The sequence below is a fragment of the Oryza sativa genome, chromosome 6 (assembly GCF_034140825.1).
Source record: "Oryza sativa Japonica Group chromosome 6, ASM3414082v1".
NCBI classification, from domain to species: Eukaryota; Viridiplantae; Streptophyta; class Magnoliopsida; order Poales; family Poaceae; genus Oryza; species Oryza sativa.
The window spans coordinates 20937541-20953142 of record NC_089040.1 but is presented as its reverse complement, the minus strand read 5'-3'; the positions used below and the strand labels follow the sequence as shown (position 1 = coordinate 20953142).

General features: G+C 46.0%; 3 protein-coding genes and 1 long non-coding RNA gene across 5 annotated transcripts; 1 reads left to right on the top strand and 3 right to left on the bottom strand.

The window, feature by feature from the left end:
* Positions 1-1702: 1702 nt before the first annotated feature.
* Positions 1703-5136, bottom strand: LOC107276708 (uncharacterized). Its single transcript, XM_015787268.3, has 3 exons — positions 3135-5136; positions 2810-2858; positions 1703-2487 (listed from the first exon to the last, which is right to left on the bottom strand). The coding sequence occupies exons 1-3, from the start codon at positions 3450-3452 to the stop codon at positions 2291-2293; spliced, it is 564 nt and encodes a 187-aa protein (XP_015642754.2). The 5' UTR covers positions 3453-5136; the 3' UTR covers positions 1703-2290.
* A 665-nt stretch (positions 5137-5801) lies between these two features.
* Positions 5802-6396, bottom strand: LOC136356784 (uncharacterized). The gene is made up of 2 exons (XR_010741765.1): positions 6140-6396; positions 5802-6004 (listed from the first exon to the last, which is right to left on the bottom strand). It is a non-coding gene; the product is annotated as an uncharacterized lncRNA (long non-coding RNA).
* Positions 6397-7628: 1232 nt separating this feature from the next.
* Positions 7629-9066, top strand: LOC107277142 (RING-H2 finger protein ATL43). 2 transcript variants are annotated; one of them, XR_001546692.3, is made up of 3 exons: positions 7629-8286; positions 8555-8702; positions 8777-9051. XR_001546692.3 is itself a non-coding variant. In XM_015787309.3 (2 exons), exon 1 carries the CDS (start codon positions 7714-7716, stop codon positions 8284-8286), a length of 573 nt encoding a protein of 190 aa, XP_015642795.1. In that variant the 5' UTR covers positions 7630-7713; the 3' UTR covers positions 8555-9066. The 2 variants fall into 2 exon arrangements, 1 of the variants encoding a protein (XP_015642795.1); XM_015787309.3 differs by having other exon boundaries at positions 7630-8286; positions 8555-9066.
* A 1197-nt stretch (positions 9067-10263) lies between these two features.
* On the bottom strand, positions 10264-11085 carry LOC107275861 (probable CCR4-associated factor 1 homolog 11). Its single transcript, XM_066311746.1, has one exon. It carries the CDS (start codon positions 11083-11085, stop codon positions 10264-10266), a length of 822 nt encoding a protein of 273 aa, XP_066167843.1.
* Between the last annotated feature and the right edge of the window lie 4517 nt (positions 11086-15602).

Below are 15602 nucleotides of genomic sequence, written 5' to 3'. Positions count from 1 at the left end.
TACCCCCGCCACCAACGCCAGCCCACCGCCCTCCTCCAGCCCCGCGGCTCCGGCGCCGCCGCCGGCGCCTCGCCGCCCGCCCGATCCGCCGCCCATCGCCGAGCTGCCGCCTCCCCCGGCCATCCCTCTACGCCGGTGAACTCCTCCTCCAACCCCCACCCTACCCCGGGGGTGTCGCCGGCGCCAGAGAAGAAGAGGAGGTAGCCGGAGCTGGAGGAGAAGGCCTGGAGCACGAATCTTAAAGCTCATCCGGTGGCCCAAAATCTGCAAGATTTGGGGATACAATTTCTGTCGAGAGGAGGTTAGCAAATCCATTAAAAAAGCATCCAAAAGTTATGAAAAAAATTTAGAAAAGCACGACGCGGTTAGCAAAAACAAAAGCTTATACATATAATAATCTAGCTCTATTTAACCTTGTTTCAAAAAAAAAACTCTATTTAACCTGTGAAAAATGTTAAATTAATGAGCTAACTTGGATTAACGAAACTCAGGTTGGCTCATTAAACTCGTTACAACACAGTATATATAATTTAAAAATGAGTGAATTACACTTTGGACTAGTTTAATTACCTAAGTTGCATACTGGACTAGGAACATAAAGGTTTTGTTACCAAACTATGCAATTTGGATTAGTTGACCCACATGTCAGCCTCAGCCATTCATCTACCTATTTTATTAGTCCCTATCCTGATCGGGCAGAGCTCATCTCTTCCCCAGTAATGCAGCAGTAGCAGCCTAGCTGCACGAACATCGAGTGGCCGCCGGCATGTCCTCGGCAGCTCTGTGCCGCATCCCTCCCTCTTGAAGATGATCACCGCTCGTCCGCTCCATCGGCTGACGCGATGCGCGAGATGGAATGGGCTCTGTCGTTGGCGCTGCCACTGGGAGACGAGTGCGGGCGCCCCTCGAGCTTGACTGGTGAAGGCACGTACAACCGTCGATCCATCCTCGTGTAGGAGCTTAAGCTCCTCGCGTACAACCTGGCGCTCGATCGATCTCGGTCCATCCATTGGCCAACCTGCGCTGCGTTGCTCAAGATCGGACTTCAATTGGAATCAACCCCAAGCAAATCACACCAGCAAAGCTGCACTCGTGCTAGACTGCTGGTCACTGACCACGTGTCCAAGATGAGATTGATGCATTCGTCGGTGAAGACGGGAGAGATGGAAGAAAACACTTTCTACATAACATGTGGGCCACTAGTCCAAGATGAAAGTTTTGGTAACTTCATATGTATTAAAAGTGAAAACATGGGGTAGCATTTAGTCCATTGTGCAACACAGGTAAGAAAACCAGGACCAATATGCAATTTACTCTACATGCATGTTGCTAGCAGCCTAGAACCGTTTGTGAGCCTAAGACCGACAGAGGGCTATGACCTCGACCGTGCTATGCGTAATGACTCAATGTGTACGATAGTGGGCATGTGGCCTATACTTGACAACCTATGTTCGGTTTGTGGTTTAATGAGTCACCCATTCACGAGCTAAGCGAGTAATGGGCAAGTTAGCTTGAGTTGGCCCGTTAATAAACAAATGATTAATAGTTTGAACTCTATTCAACTCGGTAACTCTGTCAAATTGAGCCGAGCCGAGTTAGGAGTCTTTTTATTCACCTTATACATATTATGGACTTACAGTTGTAATCAGGCCTGTGTCACATGTGGTTTTTGCTTTCAGACCGAATTTTCAACCCAATCAAGTGATTAACCCACAAGGAAAAAGTACACCGAAGGTCCCTTAACTTGTCATCGAGTTACAAAATTGTCCCCTAACCACAAAACCAGATACAACGCATCCCCCAACTTACAAAACCAGTGTAGATTAGGTCTCTCGGTGGTTTTGCACCCGGTTTTATCCGACGTGGCGGCTGAGTCAGCGTGGGCCCCACATGTCAGGATGCCACTTCAGCACGCTGGCCTCTCCCTTCCTCTCCTTTCCTCTCTTCTCTCTCTTTCTCTCTCTCACTCCTCTCTAGACTTGGCAGGCCGGTCGACGGTGGGGAGGAGGTCGCTAGCGATGCGGCGGTGGAGACACGGGAGAATGGGAGGGCGGCCGCAGGGCGAGGCGGCGTCGGCGGGCGAGCGCGGTGGCGGAGAGGAGGCGGCGGCGGCGGCGGCTGCGGCTGCGGCTGCGACGCGGGAAGCCGAAGGCGACGGCGTGGGTGAGCGTGGAGGCAAAGTGAAGAAAGCTCACCTCCTCTTGGATCTAGGCACGCCGCCTGGCACCTGCCTCGCGGCCGCCAGCTTCGCCTTGGCCGGAGAGGCCGTCGTCGGGGCTGGCGGATTCTCCTACACCACCACCACCACCGGTTTCTGCTGCTCTGGCTGCGGCTGCGTCGGCGGCGGCGCAGGCGACGACGATGAAGAAGAAGGAAAGGCAGCGCAGAACGCCTTGAGAAGCTCGTCGGCGTAGGAGAATCTGTCAGCCCCGCGTCTCTGGACTGGGCAGGCCTCTACGAGTTCAGGTCCAGCAGCTCGATGTATAGCTACAATGAGAATTGTACTGGAGTATGAGATAGTCAATCCGTGATGAGATAAATGATACTCCCTCCGTTTTTCCCTCCGTTTTTTAAATAGATGACGCCGTTGACTTTTTCTCACATGTTTGATCATTCATCTTATTTAAAAAATTTATACAAATGTATAAGATATAAATCACACTTAAAGTATTATGAGTGATAAAACAACTCATACCAAAATAAATTATTATTATGTAAATTTTTTAAATAAGACGAATGGTCAAACATGTGAGAAAAAGTCAACGGCGTCATCTATTAAAAAACGGAGTTAGTAGCTGCATTCAATCACCTCCATCAACACCTCCACCTCCTAGCATTCGTTTATTAGCAGCATTAACCTGAGAAATATGAATAACTGTCATCTTCTTCGTCGTCATACCCAGATAGTTAAGAGTTAGAGATTATTGCTTTAACAATTTTGCAAATATTTCTAGAAAGATTGAGGATTAGTGAAAGTCAAACACAAGACTAATCCCACCAAATGTGTGGCCACGCGCGCTAATCCTACCAAATCCACACGAGCAGCATCAGATTTGAAACGCACCATAGCCACGAACACAAGCATCGGCAAGGATCGAGGAAGGGAACGAATTAACAAGGAAGGAAGGACGTACGATGGCGACGGTGGCGCCGTCGACGGACCAGAGTGTGATGTCGTCCTTGTGCAGCTTGAGCGCGCCCGCGCCCGCATCCGCCGACAGCCGGAACGCCTCGCCGCCGCTGAGCCTAGGTGCCGCCGCCATGGCGAACGATGCCCTCGTCGCGCCGCTGCTCGGTGGCCGCCGCCGCCGCTGCTTGGGGAGGAGTGGGAGAGGGAGTGGGAGCCGCGACGGCGTCGTCGCCGCGGCCACCTCTCCGCCACTGCGCTCGCCCGCCGACGCCGCCTCGCCCTGCCACCGCCCTCCCATTCTCCCGTGTCTCCGCCGCCGCATCGCCGGCCGACCGTCGGACCTCCTCACCCGGCGACCTCCTCCCCACCGTCGGCCGCCCTGCCCAGTCCAGAGAGGAGTGAGAGAGAGAGAGAGGAGGAAAGGAGAGGAAGGGAGAGGCCAGCCTGCTGACGTGGCATTCTGACATGTGGGGTCCACGTGGGTCCCACGCTGACTCAGCCGCCACGTCGGATAAAACCGGGTGCAAAACAACCGAGGGATCTAATCTACACTGGTTTTGTAAGTTGGGGGATGCGTTGTATCCGGTTTTACGGTTAGGGGACGATTTTGTAACTCGATAACAAGTTGAGGGACCTTCGGTATACTTTTTCGAACCCACAACTGGTGTTTTGGCTAGGCTCTGCTGGGCTCGTCAATGGTCTTTGTTGTGTAAGGAGTAGGTGGTGTTACTTTGGTATGGGCTGGTTATGCCGATTTAGACAGTATGTAACCATTCTCGGCCTGCGGTACATGGGCCCTGTAGTCTTAGCATTTGCTCTGCTATGTTTTTCCATGGTCTTCTACTCTTCTTCAATCAAGACACAGCTGCATCACTGCGCAAAATAACACATTGTAAAAACAAAAAATTAACAGTCATTACCATACTTAAGGTTTGGTTTATAATACTCTCTGAGTAATATCAAATTGGAAAAAGTTCGAATTACTCCCCTAAACTATTGCGGTCAACCGAATTACCCCCTAAACTCTAATACCAGACATTTTACACCCTAAACTATTTATACTGAACTAATGACCTACCTGAACACTGTTCTGAGCGGTTTTGACTTGAGCTAGTACACGTGGCACCAAACGTGGCAGACTAGTCAGCAAAAATAAAAAAGTTAAATAACCCCTGGGCCACCTGTCATCCCTCTCTTCGCCCAACCTCTCTCCCAGCCCCCCGCTCTCTCTCTCTCTCTATCTATTGCCGGCGAGGAGATGGGTTTAGGTTTGATGCGGTTGAGATGGATGTAGAGGCAGCCGAGGCACCAGACGAGGCAGTCGGCGCTCTGGACGAGGAAGCGCACGACGCATGCGTCGGCGAGGAGTTGGAGCGGCGGGGAGACGTAGGCGCGCCCGGAAGCGCACCCACAAGGAGTGGAACAAGTCGACGGAGGCGACGAGGACGTGGCCATGGCCATTGGCGTTGGCGGCGAGGAAGAAGACGGACAACAGGAGCGACGCCCTGATGAACACGTAGAGCCGGGAACGCGGCGACGGTGTCTCGGTGTCGGCGTCATCCGTCTGCCACCGCCGCTGACTGTGCTCCGACACTTCTTCACAGCACTCGGGTGGCCGCCCCCCATGCGCTTGGGTGCACTTCTTCACTCCTTCTGTGTCGCCCCATGAGAGAGAGAAAGGGAGAGAGTGTGAAGAGAGGAGGAGGAGAAGGGGAGATATGACAGGTGGGTCCCACAACTTTTAAAAAAAATGCTAATTGGGTTGCCACGCGTACGCCACGTAGAACAAAACCGCTCTGGATTAAGTCGAGGGGGGTAATTTGTCTGTTATTGAAAGTTCAGGGTGAGCAATGTCTGGTTTTCGGGTTTAGGGGGTAACTCAGTCGACCGCGATAGTTCAAGGGGGTAATTCGTACTTTTTCCTACAAAATATTAAGATTCAAATGTAAGATTCAAATGTCGTTTCTTACTTGATTCCGAACAGTGGATATTTTTTGGTCCATGGAGCATAGCATTCCAAAATCAATTAGCACAAAAAGAGTAAGTATTTTCTATACCTGAAGTATTGACAATTTATAGCTAACATTCCTGATTGCTTCCACGTAAATCTGAAAGAATATTTTCTATAGATCTCGCTAAGCTATTAGGTTAGTGGTTTGCTGAGATAGAATACCTACGTTAATCAAACTATGAAATTATATATACCTTAATCAAACTATTATCAAATTATATATATGTAAGATGGTGTACCACAAAACTAAACATTTAGCATATTTATCACAAAACAACATTTAAGTTGTAATGTAGACAATTAGCATCAATTTTATCAAATAATTACAGATTATTTTTAACTCCAGTCCCTAGCACAATAATAGGGTATGATAACTCTAAAATATGTAGTGTTGTGATAATACTATTACTAATATAAGTAAGGGTGGATAGCGAGCCGGCTCAGCTCAGCTCAGTCAAGCTCGTTAGGATAATCTAGAAACCTAGCTCCACTCGGTTCGTTTGAAAGCTCGAGCTAGCTCGTTAGGCTCGCGAGCCAAACAAAAAAAAACTGCCGTTACTGCTCCCAAGCAAAGAACTGAATCAGTTGACAAGAGCTCAGGTTAAAATTAACAACAAAGAACTGAATCAATCATCTCACAGAGGATTGTCTGGATTGGAATTTGGGAAATATTACTCGCAATTTATAAACCACCAAATAATTTTTAGGAGATCCATGTTTTGTTCTTGACAAAGCATATCATCGATGCTCAAAATCAAACAGCCAAGAAGTCTAGGATAATTGGAACAACCATAAAAGAGATTTTGGAATTTGGATACACACCATGGACACAGAGGCTTTAGGGCCAAACAGCACGCTCCCGCCTACAGGGATCAAAACAGGGCTTTGGATACACAGAAGGTCAAAATCAAACAGCCAAGTCCCCTCGAAAAAAAAAAATCAAACAGCCAAGAAGTCTTGCAGATCCTTGACTACAACCTACAGGGATCCATGCGGACCTTTTGCTGCTCCCGCTGCTGCTTTCGACGAGGTCGGCGTGTGGCACGGGGCTGCGGCCGGCGGGGGCTGAGGGCAGGCGACGCTCCGTCGGTGGCTGAGGCCGGCAGAATGCGGGCGGCGAGAGGCGCCGCCGGCGCCGCCAACGCGTGCGGAGAGGAGACGAGGTGACGCACGAGTGAGCGATAGTGGCGGCTGGCAGCCGCGCACTACGGAGAGTCGGAGACGAGGAATCGGGAGATGCGGATGCGGTGTGGGCGTGCGGCACTAGGCAGTCTAGGGTTTTCTGTTGAAGTCGGGCTGTTGGCTGTTGGGCCTTCTATTCTATACCACAGGCCTACAGCCCAAGTAGTAACAGCCCATATCCCTTGGCTCGTTAAGGCTCACGAGCTAGCTCGTTATCCCTAACGAGCTTAAAAGCCAGCTCGGCTCGTTACGAAATTTAAACGAGCCGAGCCGAGCTGAGCTTGTCACGAGCCGAGCGAGCTAACGAGCCACGAGCGTTCTGTTCACCCCTAAATATAAGTAGGTGTATGAGTATGATACTCTGCCTTATATTGTATCCCCTCCGTCCTAAAATATAAGTATTTTTGGACTCTGACACGGTCTCTGAGATACTACTTTGACCAACAATATCTATAAAAGTAAAATATTTTAATGATAAATCTAATAACATCAATTTTACATGATTGATTTTTTTTACTTTTTTTTTGTTATTAATAGTCAAAGTTAAAAAAGTTTGACTTGTCACTACGCTAAAAATACTTATATTTTAGGACGAAGTGAGTAGTAGTAGTTTTGCTAAAGTTTGATCAAAGTATATATAATTTACGAAATTTACTCAAATATATAATATATATCGATCGGTCCATGGGACAATTCCATAGAGGAGATTTTTAGACAACATAAACAAGGGATAAAATTGATCCAAGAGCGAAAAGGACAAAATTGATTACTCTCCCATAAATAATCACTGACATGTTTATATATACTTGGTCATCAAGCTAACTGAATAACAAGTTTGACCCAGACTCTGAAAAATTTTCCACCTAATTAATTACTCAACTAGAATATCAAGGCTGCTAAGTGATAACAACTGCACAAGCAAATATCAGGGCTGCTAATTAAGTGGTAACTAGAATATCAGGTCATCGTTTGAGCAAATAAATTCAGCCCAATGGAGATTCTGTTTACAGATCGATCTCAACTCCTATTGGACAAAGAAGAAATAAATATTAAGAAATTGAATTAGTTAGTGCATGCATATATATTCTACCTAGCAAACATCAATATTATTACCAAAGATATGTATATTCACGGAGGATTATGTCAGACATGACGAACATTTCTGCATGCCAGCTTAATTCACTTCTGACTTTACTTAGTACACTAGTATTAAACTATTGTAACAATAATTATATTATAGTCGTTGACAAAGCTCAAAAACGTTGGCGGCCATGATCTCGATCTCTCTTCCTCCTGTCGTATTTATATACGCGGCAAAACGGCACATGGACTCGTCGTCGTCGCCGTCGCAAGATAGCTCGTTCTTGTAGTGTTCGTCGGAGTGGTCGTGATGACCGGCGCCGGCGTCGAGACATGCTGCGGCGGCGGCGGGCAGGCGGCGGCGGCGTCGGCGTCCGGCCCGCCGCCGCGCGGGTTGATCGTTGTGTCGGCCGTGTTCCTGTCCATCTTCCTCGCCACGTTCCTCACCCTCATGTCGCTCGCCTTCTGCTGCTGCCGGAGATGGAGGGAGCGCGACGCGGTCTCCGGCTACGTCGACGGCGAGGGCGCGGTCGTCGTCGTCGCTGCTGGCGAAAGCGGCGGCGGCGAGCCGTTCCCTGTGGAGGCCCTCCCCCCGGCCTACGCTTATGTAGTTGGAAGCTCCGACGACGGTGGCGCGACGGCGGCGAGCGGCGTCGGGCGGGAGTGCGCGGTGTGCCTGGGCGCGGTGCGGGAGGGGGAGATGGTGCGGCGGCTGCCGGCGTGCGAGCACGTGTACCACGCCGACTGCATCGACCGGTGGCTCGCCGCTCACCGGACGTGCCCGCTGTGCCGGCGAGAGCTTGACCCGGGCAAGCTGGCGGCCGGAGCACCGCCGGCGCCTGCACAGCAACAAGTTGATCCAACTGATCAGTTGCCGGTTTAAGTAAGCTTGTTAACTCTGAACTCTGAAGTAGGGATCAGGGATGATCGATGTATATGTGAAACTAACTACTTCCATCTCATATTATAAGTCATTTTGAATTTTTTCTTAGCAAAATTTTTTTTAAGTTATCAAATTTATAGAAAAATTTAGCAGCATTTTAATACAAAAGAAATATATTATCAAAATATATTTAATGTTTCATTTAATGAAACTAATTTGATATTGAAAACTTCGTGTGTTGACGTGCATCATGTATTGGGAATTTCAGTCGGAAATATCACACAAAGAAGCTGGCAAAGAAAGAGAGAAATTTGGTGATGTGATTTGATCAACGAATTTTGGTACACAGACACAAGCGGTCAGATTTCTGGCGTGTCTTGCATAACCAGAGGATAAAATTTAATTCATTTAACTCGGTAAGTGTGGTCTATTGTACCAATTCAAGAACACGAATTAGTAAGTGACAGTTGTATTATGTATGTTTACTCAGGGATATGTAGGATTTGTATGTGATGAAACGTTTCAAGCTGGATGCCGAATCATAAAGGGGAGTTAGCATAGATTTTGTTCAATTCTTTACATGCTATAGGATTAAGAAGGCCACAAGCAAGATTTTGTGGCTATATTTAACTTTTCTCTTCTATCTATAGAAATCAAATTGTATTTGGTATACAATTAGTGAATAAATGCTATACACGTTACAATCTCAATTGTACGGAAGAAAAACATAGTGACTCCTTCTGTCTTAAATTTATTTTAAGTGTACCAGCGGATATCACAAAATAATACTCTTAAAATTAGATATATAACAAAACATAAATATTTGGCGTTTATATAACGAAATTCGATCCAACTCTTAAAATTCCAACTATCAATTTTATATTAGAATAAGTTTATAATAAAATATAATAAATTTTTGATATTATGATACTAGATTTTGGAGGAAAATCGATGTATACCATTTTCTTTAAACTAAACATTTAACAAGTTATTGTGTGTTGGAATTTTGTGAATACTAGAGCGAGTAATTTGAATCACCGTATAATCCATATGCTACTAAACTAGTTCAAGAAAGAAAGTAAATATATGAACAAAGTACTTGAGCAAAATCGATATCAATCATCTAAACTGAAGAAGTGAACTGGATCTAAATTGAACTGGAGTATAACCCTTTTTTACACAATTCAGGATACTCACAAGCAATTACACAACTAAATTATTCAACTCAGCGAGTGAGGACACTTGCCCAGTTACATGGCTAATTAAATATGTATATACTCTCTCTATGTATTTTTTTAACGTGGTTAGCTCAAAATATTGGGCTCACTAAGGATACGGACACGGACACAATTAATCAACACGACTAAATTATTTCGTAACAAAACAACATAAAACAATCGATCACCGCTTCCAATATTGGTTTCTTAGCGATCAGTCTTGAATCTCTTGATCTGATAGGCTCATAGTCGGATTTGGGCTCTGGGCTCTGCATGCGTTTGATCGTCGCTTTCGCCTGGCAATCCACCTCGATTATTACCTCAATTTTCTCACCTAATTTTTTTAAAAATTACACAGTACAACGTACATACTCACAACACACGCACACTCACCCTTATAAACATCTTCGAAGAAGGGGCCGACAAATCTATCTTGGAGATTGACGAAGTCTTGTAATTAGTTTTTTTTAGCTATAGGCCCTTTCTCCTCTCCTAATTAATTACTCCCTCCATTTCAAAATATTTGACACCGTTGACTTTTTAGTACGTGTTTGACCATTCGTCTTATTAAAAAAATTAAGTAATTATTTATTCTTTTTATATCATTTGATTCATTGTTAAATATACTTTCATGTACACATATAGTTTTACATATTTCATAAAATTTTTTGAATAAGACGAATGGTCAAATATGTGCTAAAAAGTCAACAGTGTCAAACATTTTGAAACGGAGGGAGTACTAACCTTGCTAACAAACAAACTAGCTTGCTTGAATCCCACATAGCAATCCACGATGAGGCATCACGCCGCGGCATTGCTCCCTCAGGGCTTCGAAAGCCTGCAGCGCCATGAGGGCGCCGGCGCCGGCGAGCCCCGCGGCGGCCGCGTCGGCTGGGACAGCGGCGCCGAGCTGCCTCGCAACGTCGGCGAGCGGGCCCCTGAGCTCCCCGGCCAGCAACCTGACGTCGTACACGTGATGCCCCAGCAGCGAGCGGACCATCTCCTCGAATCCCCCGACGTCGGCGGGGAGCCGCCTCGCCGCCCCGCCGCCGCCGGTGCCGGCGACGGCGACGGCGAGCATCAAGATCCTGGCGAAGTAGGCGACGTGGTAGGCCCCGGCGAAGGTGGCCCACGACGGCCGCGCGGCGAGGAGGCCGGAGCTCCAGAGCAGGCGGCCGAGGCTGGCGGCGCCGACGCCCGACCATGGGAGGGCGTTGAAGTCCATGCCGCGGTGGCGGAGGTAGTCGACGGAGCCCGGCTCGCACATGTCGCCGTCGGCGGCGAGGTCGAACTCGTTCAGGTTGAACTCCCAGGCGAAGCGGCCGCCGTCGGCGGTGCGCACGGCGAGGCCGAGCTGGAGGGGCTTGAGCTCGTCCGCGTTCGCCCTCACCACCTGGTACCGCTCCTCGGCGGTGAGGTCGTAGTAGCAGCGGTGGTCGCCGGCGCCGCCAGCGGCGGAAACGACGCAGCCTGGATACTGGACGTTAATGGCGGCGTAGACGGCGCATGGCGCGACGGCGCGGAGGATGGCCGACTCGGCGGCGAAGTTGTCCGCCCACACGGACCGGACGGCAGCGGCCATGACGATCGAGACGATGGCGAGATTAATTAGCTTAATTAATCTCCTTTCGATCGAGAGAAGACGTAGCAAATTAAGCTGCACTGGTGGAGAAACCATCTTTCGTCGGTCGGCCGAATTCCACAATAGACCCGGTTGCAATAAAAATCAGGGCTAAAGATGATGTTTAGTCCCGGTTAAAAAGGGTAACGGGCATATTTGATCTTTAGTCCCGGTTGGTAACGATCATCTTTAGTCCCGATTCAAATGCTGTGAGGGCTTATCAGGCCCCCCCAGGATCTTTAGTACTAAAGATCGTAACTTTAGTCTCGGTTGGTATTACCAACCGGAACTAAAGATCCCGGCGATCTTTAGCCCCGGTTCATAACATCAACCGGGACTAAAGTACCACCCATATATATATATATATATATATATATATATATATATATACATATATATATATATATGTATATATGTATATATACATACATATATATATGTATATATGTATATATACATACATATATATATATATGTATATATGTATATATACATACATATATATATATATATATATATGTATATATATATACATATATATATATATATATATATATATATATATATATATATATATATATATATATATATATATATATATATATATATATATATATATATATATATATATGTCTTCTTCCTCCTCCAGCTGCCCGAGCAAGCTTCAAAATTTCTTCAAAAAAGAGGGGAGGTCATGCCAAAATTTCTAGTGAATTTATTTTGGTGATTATATACAAATCGGAGGTGCCTAAAATGTTAGCAACTTCATCCTCCAATGTTTTTTTTGTCATATTACATTTGGAGCTATGTTTTATACACTTTTATGTCTCCAAAATTTACTTGTAAGTTGATGAGAGAGAAAATTTGTGTGGGGAAGAAAGAATATATAGAAATTTAGTTTATTTGCTAAAGAAGGTTTTATAAAATAGTTGAGAGGGAAAATATAGTGAAAGTTAATATTAAATAATAGAAAACAAACTAAAATGAAAATTAAAAGAACTACAACACATTAATATTAATATTAGTATAAAACTTTAGAAATAGTAAATAAGAATTATTTGGTGTAATATTTTATAGTTTTTTATGAATAATGATATGTCATTGTTGTATGACTGTTGAAAGAGTTTGTAATTATTTTATAATTATTGTATGACTGTCATTATTGTAAGAATAATTATGTGTACGATTTTTTTTCATGTCATGTAGATGGATCGGCAATGGATGTATGCTGACCGGCGGTCCAAAGAGTTTATTGACAGTGTGCATTATTTTTTGAGAGTGGCCGGAGCTAACAGGCATAAGGGTTTTATTTGTTGTCCATACAGTAAGTGTAAGAATCATAAGGAGTATTCTGCATCCAGGACTATTTATTTCCACTTGTTTGAGTCGGGGTTCATGCCAAGCTATAATTGTTGGACATCCCACGTAGAGCAAGGTGTTGAAATGGAAGAAGATGAAGTGGAAGACGACAATATTCTGGACTTTGCTCAGTACGTTGGATTTGAAAGAAATCAAACGGGCGAGGAGGAAAGGGATGCTGATGGTAACAACGTTGCGGATAATCTTGGTCAGATGTTGTAGGAAGCCAAGGAGGACTGCGAAAGTGAAAAGGGGCCCATAAATTGGACAAGATGTTAGAGGACAACAGAATATCGTTGTACCCAGGTTGCGAGCAGGGGCACAAAAAGTTGGATACCACTCTGGAGTTCTTGCAATGGAAGGCAAAAAATGGTGTTAGTGACAAGACATTTGTCGATTTATTGAAACTCGTCAAGAACATTCTTCCGGAGGGAAACAAATTGCCCGAGACAACGTACGAGGCAAAGAAGATAGTCTGCCCTCTAAGGCTGGAAGTTCAGAAGATTCACGCATGTCCGAATGATTGTATCATATATCGCGGTGAGGAGTACGAGAACCTGATTGTTTGCAAAGCACTACGATACAAGATTAGACGAGACGATCCAGGAGAAGTTAACGAGCAGCTAACAAAAAAGAGAATTCTTACTAAGGTGATGTGGTATTTCCCTATAATACTATGGCTAAGGCGTTTGTTCAGGAATAAGGTGAATGCTAGAATGATGCGATGGCACGCTGAAGAGCGTCAACAGGACGGGATGCTGAGACACCCCGCCGATGGTTCGCAGTGGCGAAACATCGACAGAAAATTTAAAGACTTTGGAAAGGACGCACGAAACACACGGTTTGGTTTAAGTACGGATGGCATGAATCCTTTTGGAGAGATGAGCAGCGGCCATAGCACTTGGCCCGTTACGATGTGTATCTACAACCTCCCCCCTGGCTATGCATGAAGAGGAAGTACATAATGATGCCGATTATTATTCAAGGCCCCAAGCAACCTGGTAACGACATCGATGTGTACCTAACACCACTGGTCGAAGATCTTAAACTGTTGTGGAAAAAGGAAGGTGTCCCCGTGTGGGACGAGGACAAACAGGAGGAGTTTAACCTACGAGCGCTGCTGTTCGTAACCATTAACGATTGGCCTGCACTTAGCAACCTTTCCGGTCAGTCCAACAAGGGGTACAAGGCTTGCACTCACTGTATGGATGAAACAAAAAGTATGTATCTTAAGCACTGTAGGAAGGTTCTGTACATGGGTCATCGTCGATTCCTTGCTGCAAACCACCCGGTACGGAAGAAAGGCAAGCACTTTGAACATAAGGCGGACCACCGTACGAAGCCTAAACATCGCAGCGGGAAAACAGTATTTGCTATGGTTAAAGATCTTAAAGTAGTGTTCGGAAAGGGGCCTGTAAGCCAGCCTATAGAGAGCGAAGATGGTCACGCAGCGATGTGGAAAAAGAACTCTATATTTTAGGAGTTACCCTATTGGGAATTCTTGGACGTCCGCCACGTAATCAACGTGATGCACCTCACTAAGAACCTTTGCGTAAACCTTCTTGGCTTCCTAGGTGTATATAGAAAGTTGAAAGTACACTAGAAGCACGTAATGATCTAAAGCATATGGAACAACGCGGCGACCTTCACCTGGAACCAAAGGAGAAAGGAAGCCATTACTTGAGTCCAGCCAGCTACACTCTTAGCAAGGTAGAGAAGGAAAGTATGTTTGAATACTTGGAGAGCATAAAGGTACCGTCTGGACACTCCACGAATATCAAGCGAATAATAAGCACGAAGGAGAAGAAGTTCACAAATCTAAAGTCTCATGACTGTCATGTGTTGATGACACAACTGCTACCAGTTGTAATAAGGGGTATCCTTCCAGACAATGTCCGGGCAACAATAACAAAGCTATGTGCTTTCATGAACGCAATTTCGCAGAAGGTCATCGATCCGGATAGATTAGAAGCCCTTCAGAATGATGTGGTGCAATGTCTTGTCAGTTTTGAGTTGATATTTCCACCTTCATTTTTCAATATAATGACACATCTGCTTTGTCACCTTGTCAAAGAGATCAGTATTCTCGGGCCTGTGTACCTACACAACATGTTTCCTTTCGAGAGGTACATGGGCGTTCTGAAGAAGTATGTTCGTAACTGTGCTCGTCCAGAGGCAAGCATCGCCAAGGGGTATGGAACAGAGGAGGTCATCGAATTTTGCGTAGAATTTATTGAAGACCTTCGCCCAATCAGGGTACCTGAATCACGCCACGAAGGGAGACTGCGGGGAAAGGGAACTCTCGGAAGGAAAGCAATAATGACGGTAGACAACAATTTATTCCGTAAAGCCCATTTCACGGTTCTGCAACAATCTTCATTGGTAGCTCCTTACATCGAGGAGCACTTGGCTCTAGTTCGCGCCAGAAACATCGGTAAGTCTGATGCATGGAATACACGGCATCACATTGATACTTTCCCCGCGTGGCTACGACAACATCTCATGGGTAACGAGACGATCAACCAACAACTGGCCTTCCTGGCGAGGGGACCATCTGGATTAATCGCGACATTCCAAGGATATGAGATCAATGGGTACACATTCTACACGAGAGCCCAAGACATGAAGAGCACGAACCAAAACAGCGTTGTTCGTATCGATGCCATAGGATACGATGGAACAACTGGCACATATTACGGTGCCATCGAGGACATATGGGAACTTGACTATGGTCCTCTCAAGGTCCCTCTGTTCCGGTGCCAATGGGTTCGGTTGACTGGTGGAGGCGTAATGATTGATGACAGTGGGATGACAACGGTTGACCTTAACAAGGTTGGATACTCGGACGAACCTTTTGTCCTTGCCAATGATGTAACGCAAGTCTTTTACGTGAAGGACATGTCTAGCAAAGGAAAGAAGGGCAGAGGGCCTGACGAGCCGAAGCGTCACGTGGTTCTCCCAGGCAAAAGAAAAATCGTCGGAGTTGAGGACAAGACTAACGAGGATTACGATCAGTTGGATGGGCAACCCCCTTTCATGGTGACGATTGACCCTAGCATCCTCCTATCAAATGAATACACCCCTTACTCACGTAGCGATCACAAGGAGGGAACAATAGT

Excerpts from the sequence above, each read along its gene's own strand:
- LOC107276708 (XM_015787268.3), bottom strand. The coding sequence starts at position 3,452 with ATGCGGCGGCGGAGACACGGGAGAATGGGAGGGCGGTGGCAGGGCGAG. Across the intron at positions 2,859-3,134 it reads ACGGCGCCACCGTCGCCATC|GTTAATGCTGCTAATAAACG; the intron begins GTACGTCCTTCC and ends CATATTTCTCAG. Across the intron at positions 2,488-2,809 it reads AGGTGGAGGTGTTGATGGAG|CTATACATCGAGCTGCTGGA; the intron begins GTGATTGAATGC and ends TTCTCATTGTAG.
- LOC107277142 (XM_015787309.3), top strand. The coding sequence starts at position 7,714 with ATGACCGGCGCCGGCGTCGAGACATGCTGCGGCGGCGGCGGGCAGGCG.
- LOC107275861 (XM_066311746.1), bottom strand. The coding sequence starts at position 11,085 with ATGGCCGCTGCCGTCCGGTCCGTGTGGGCGGACAACTTCGCCGCCGAG.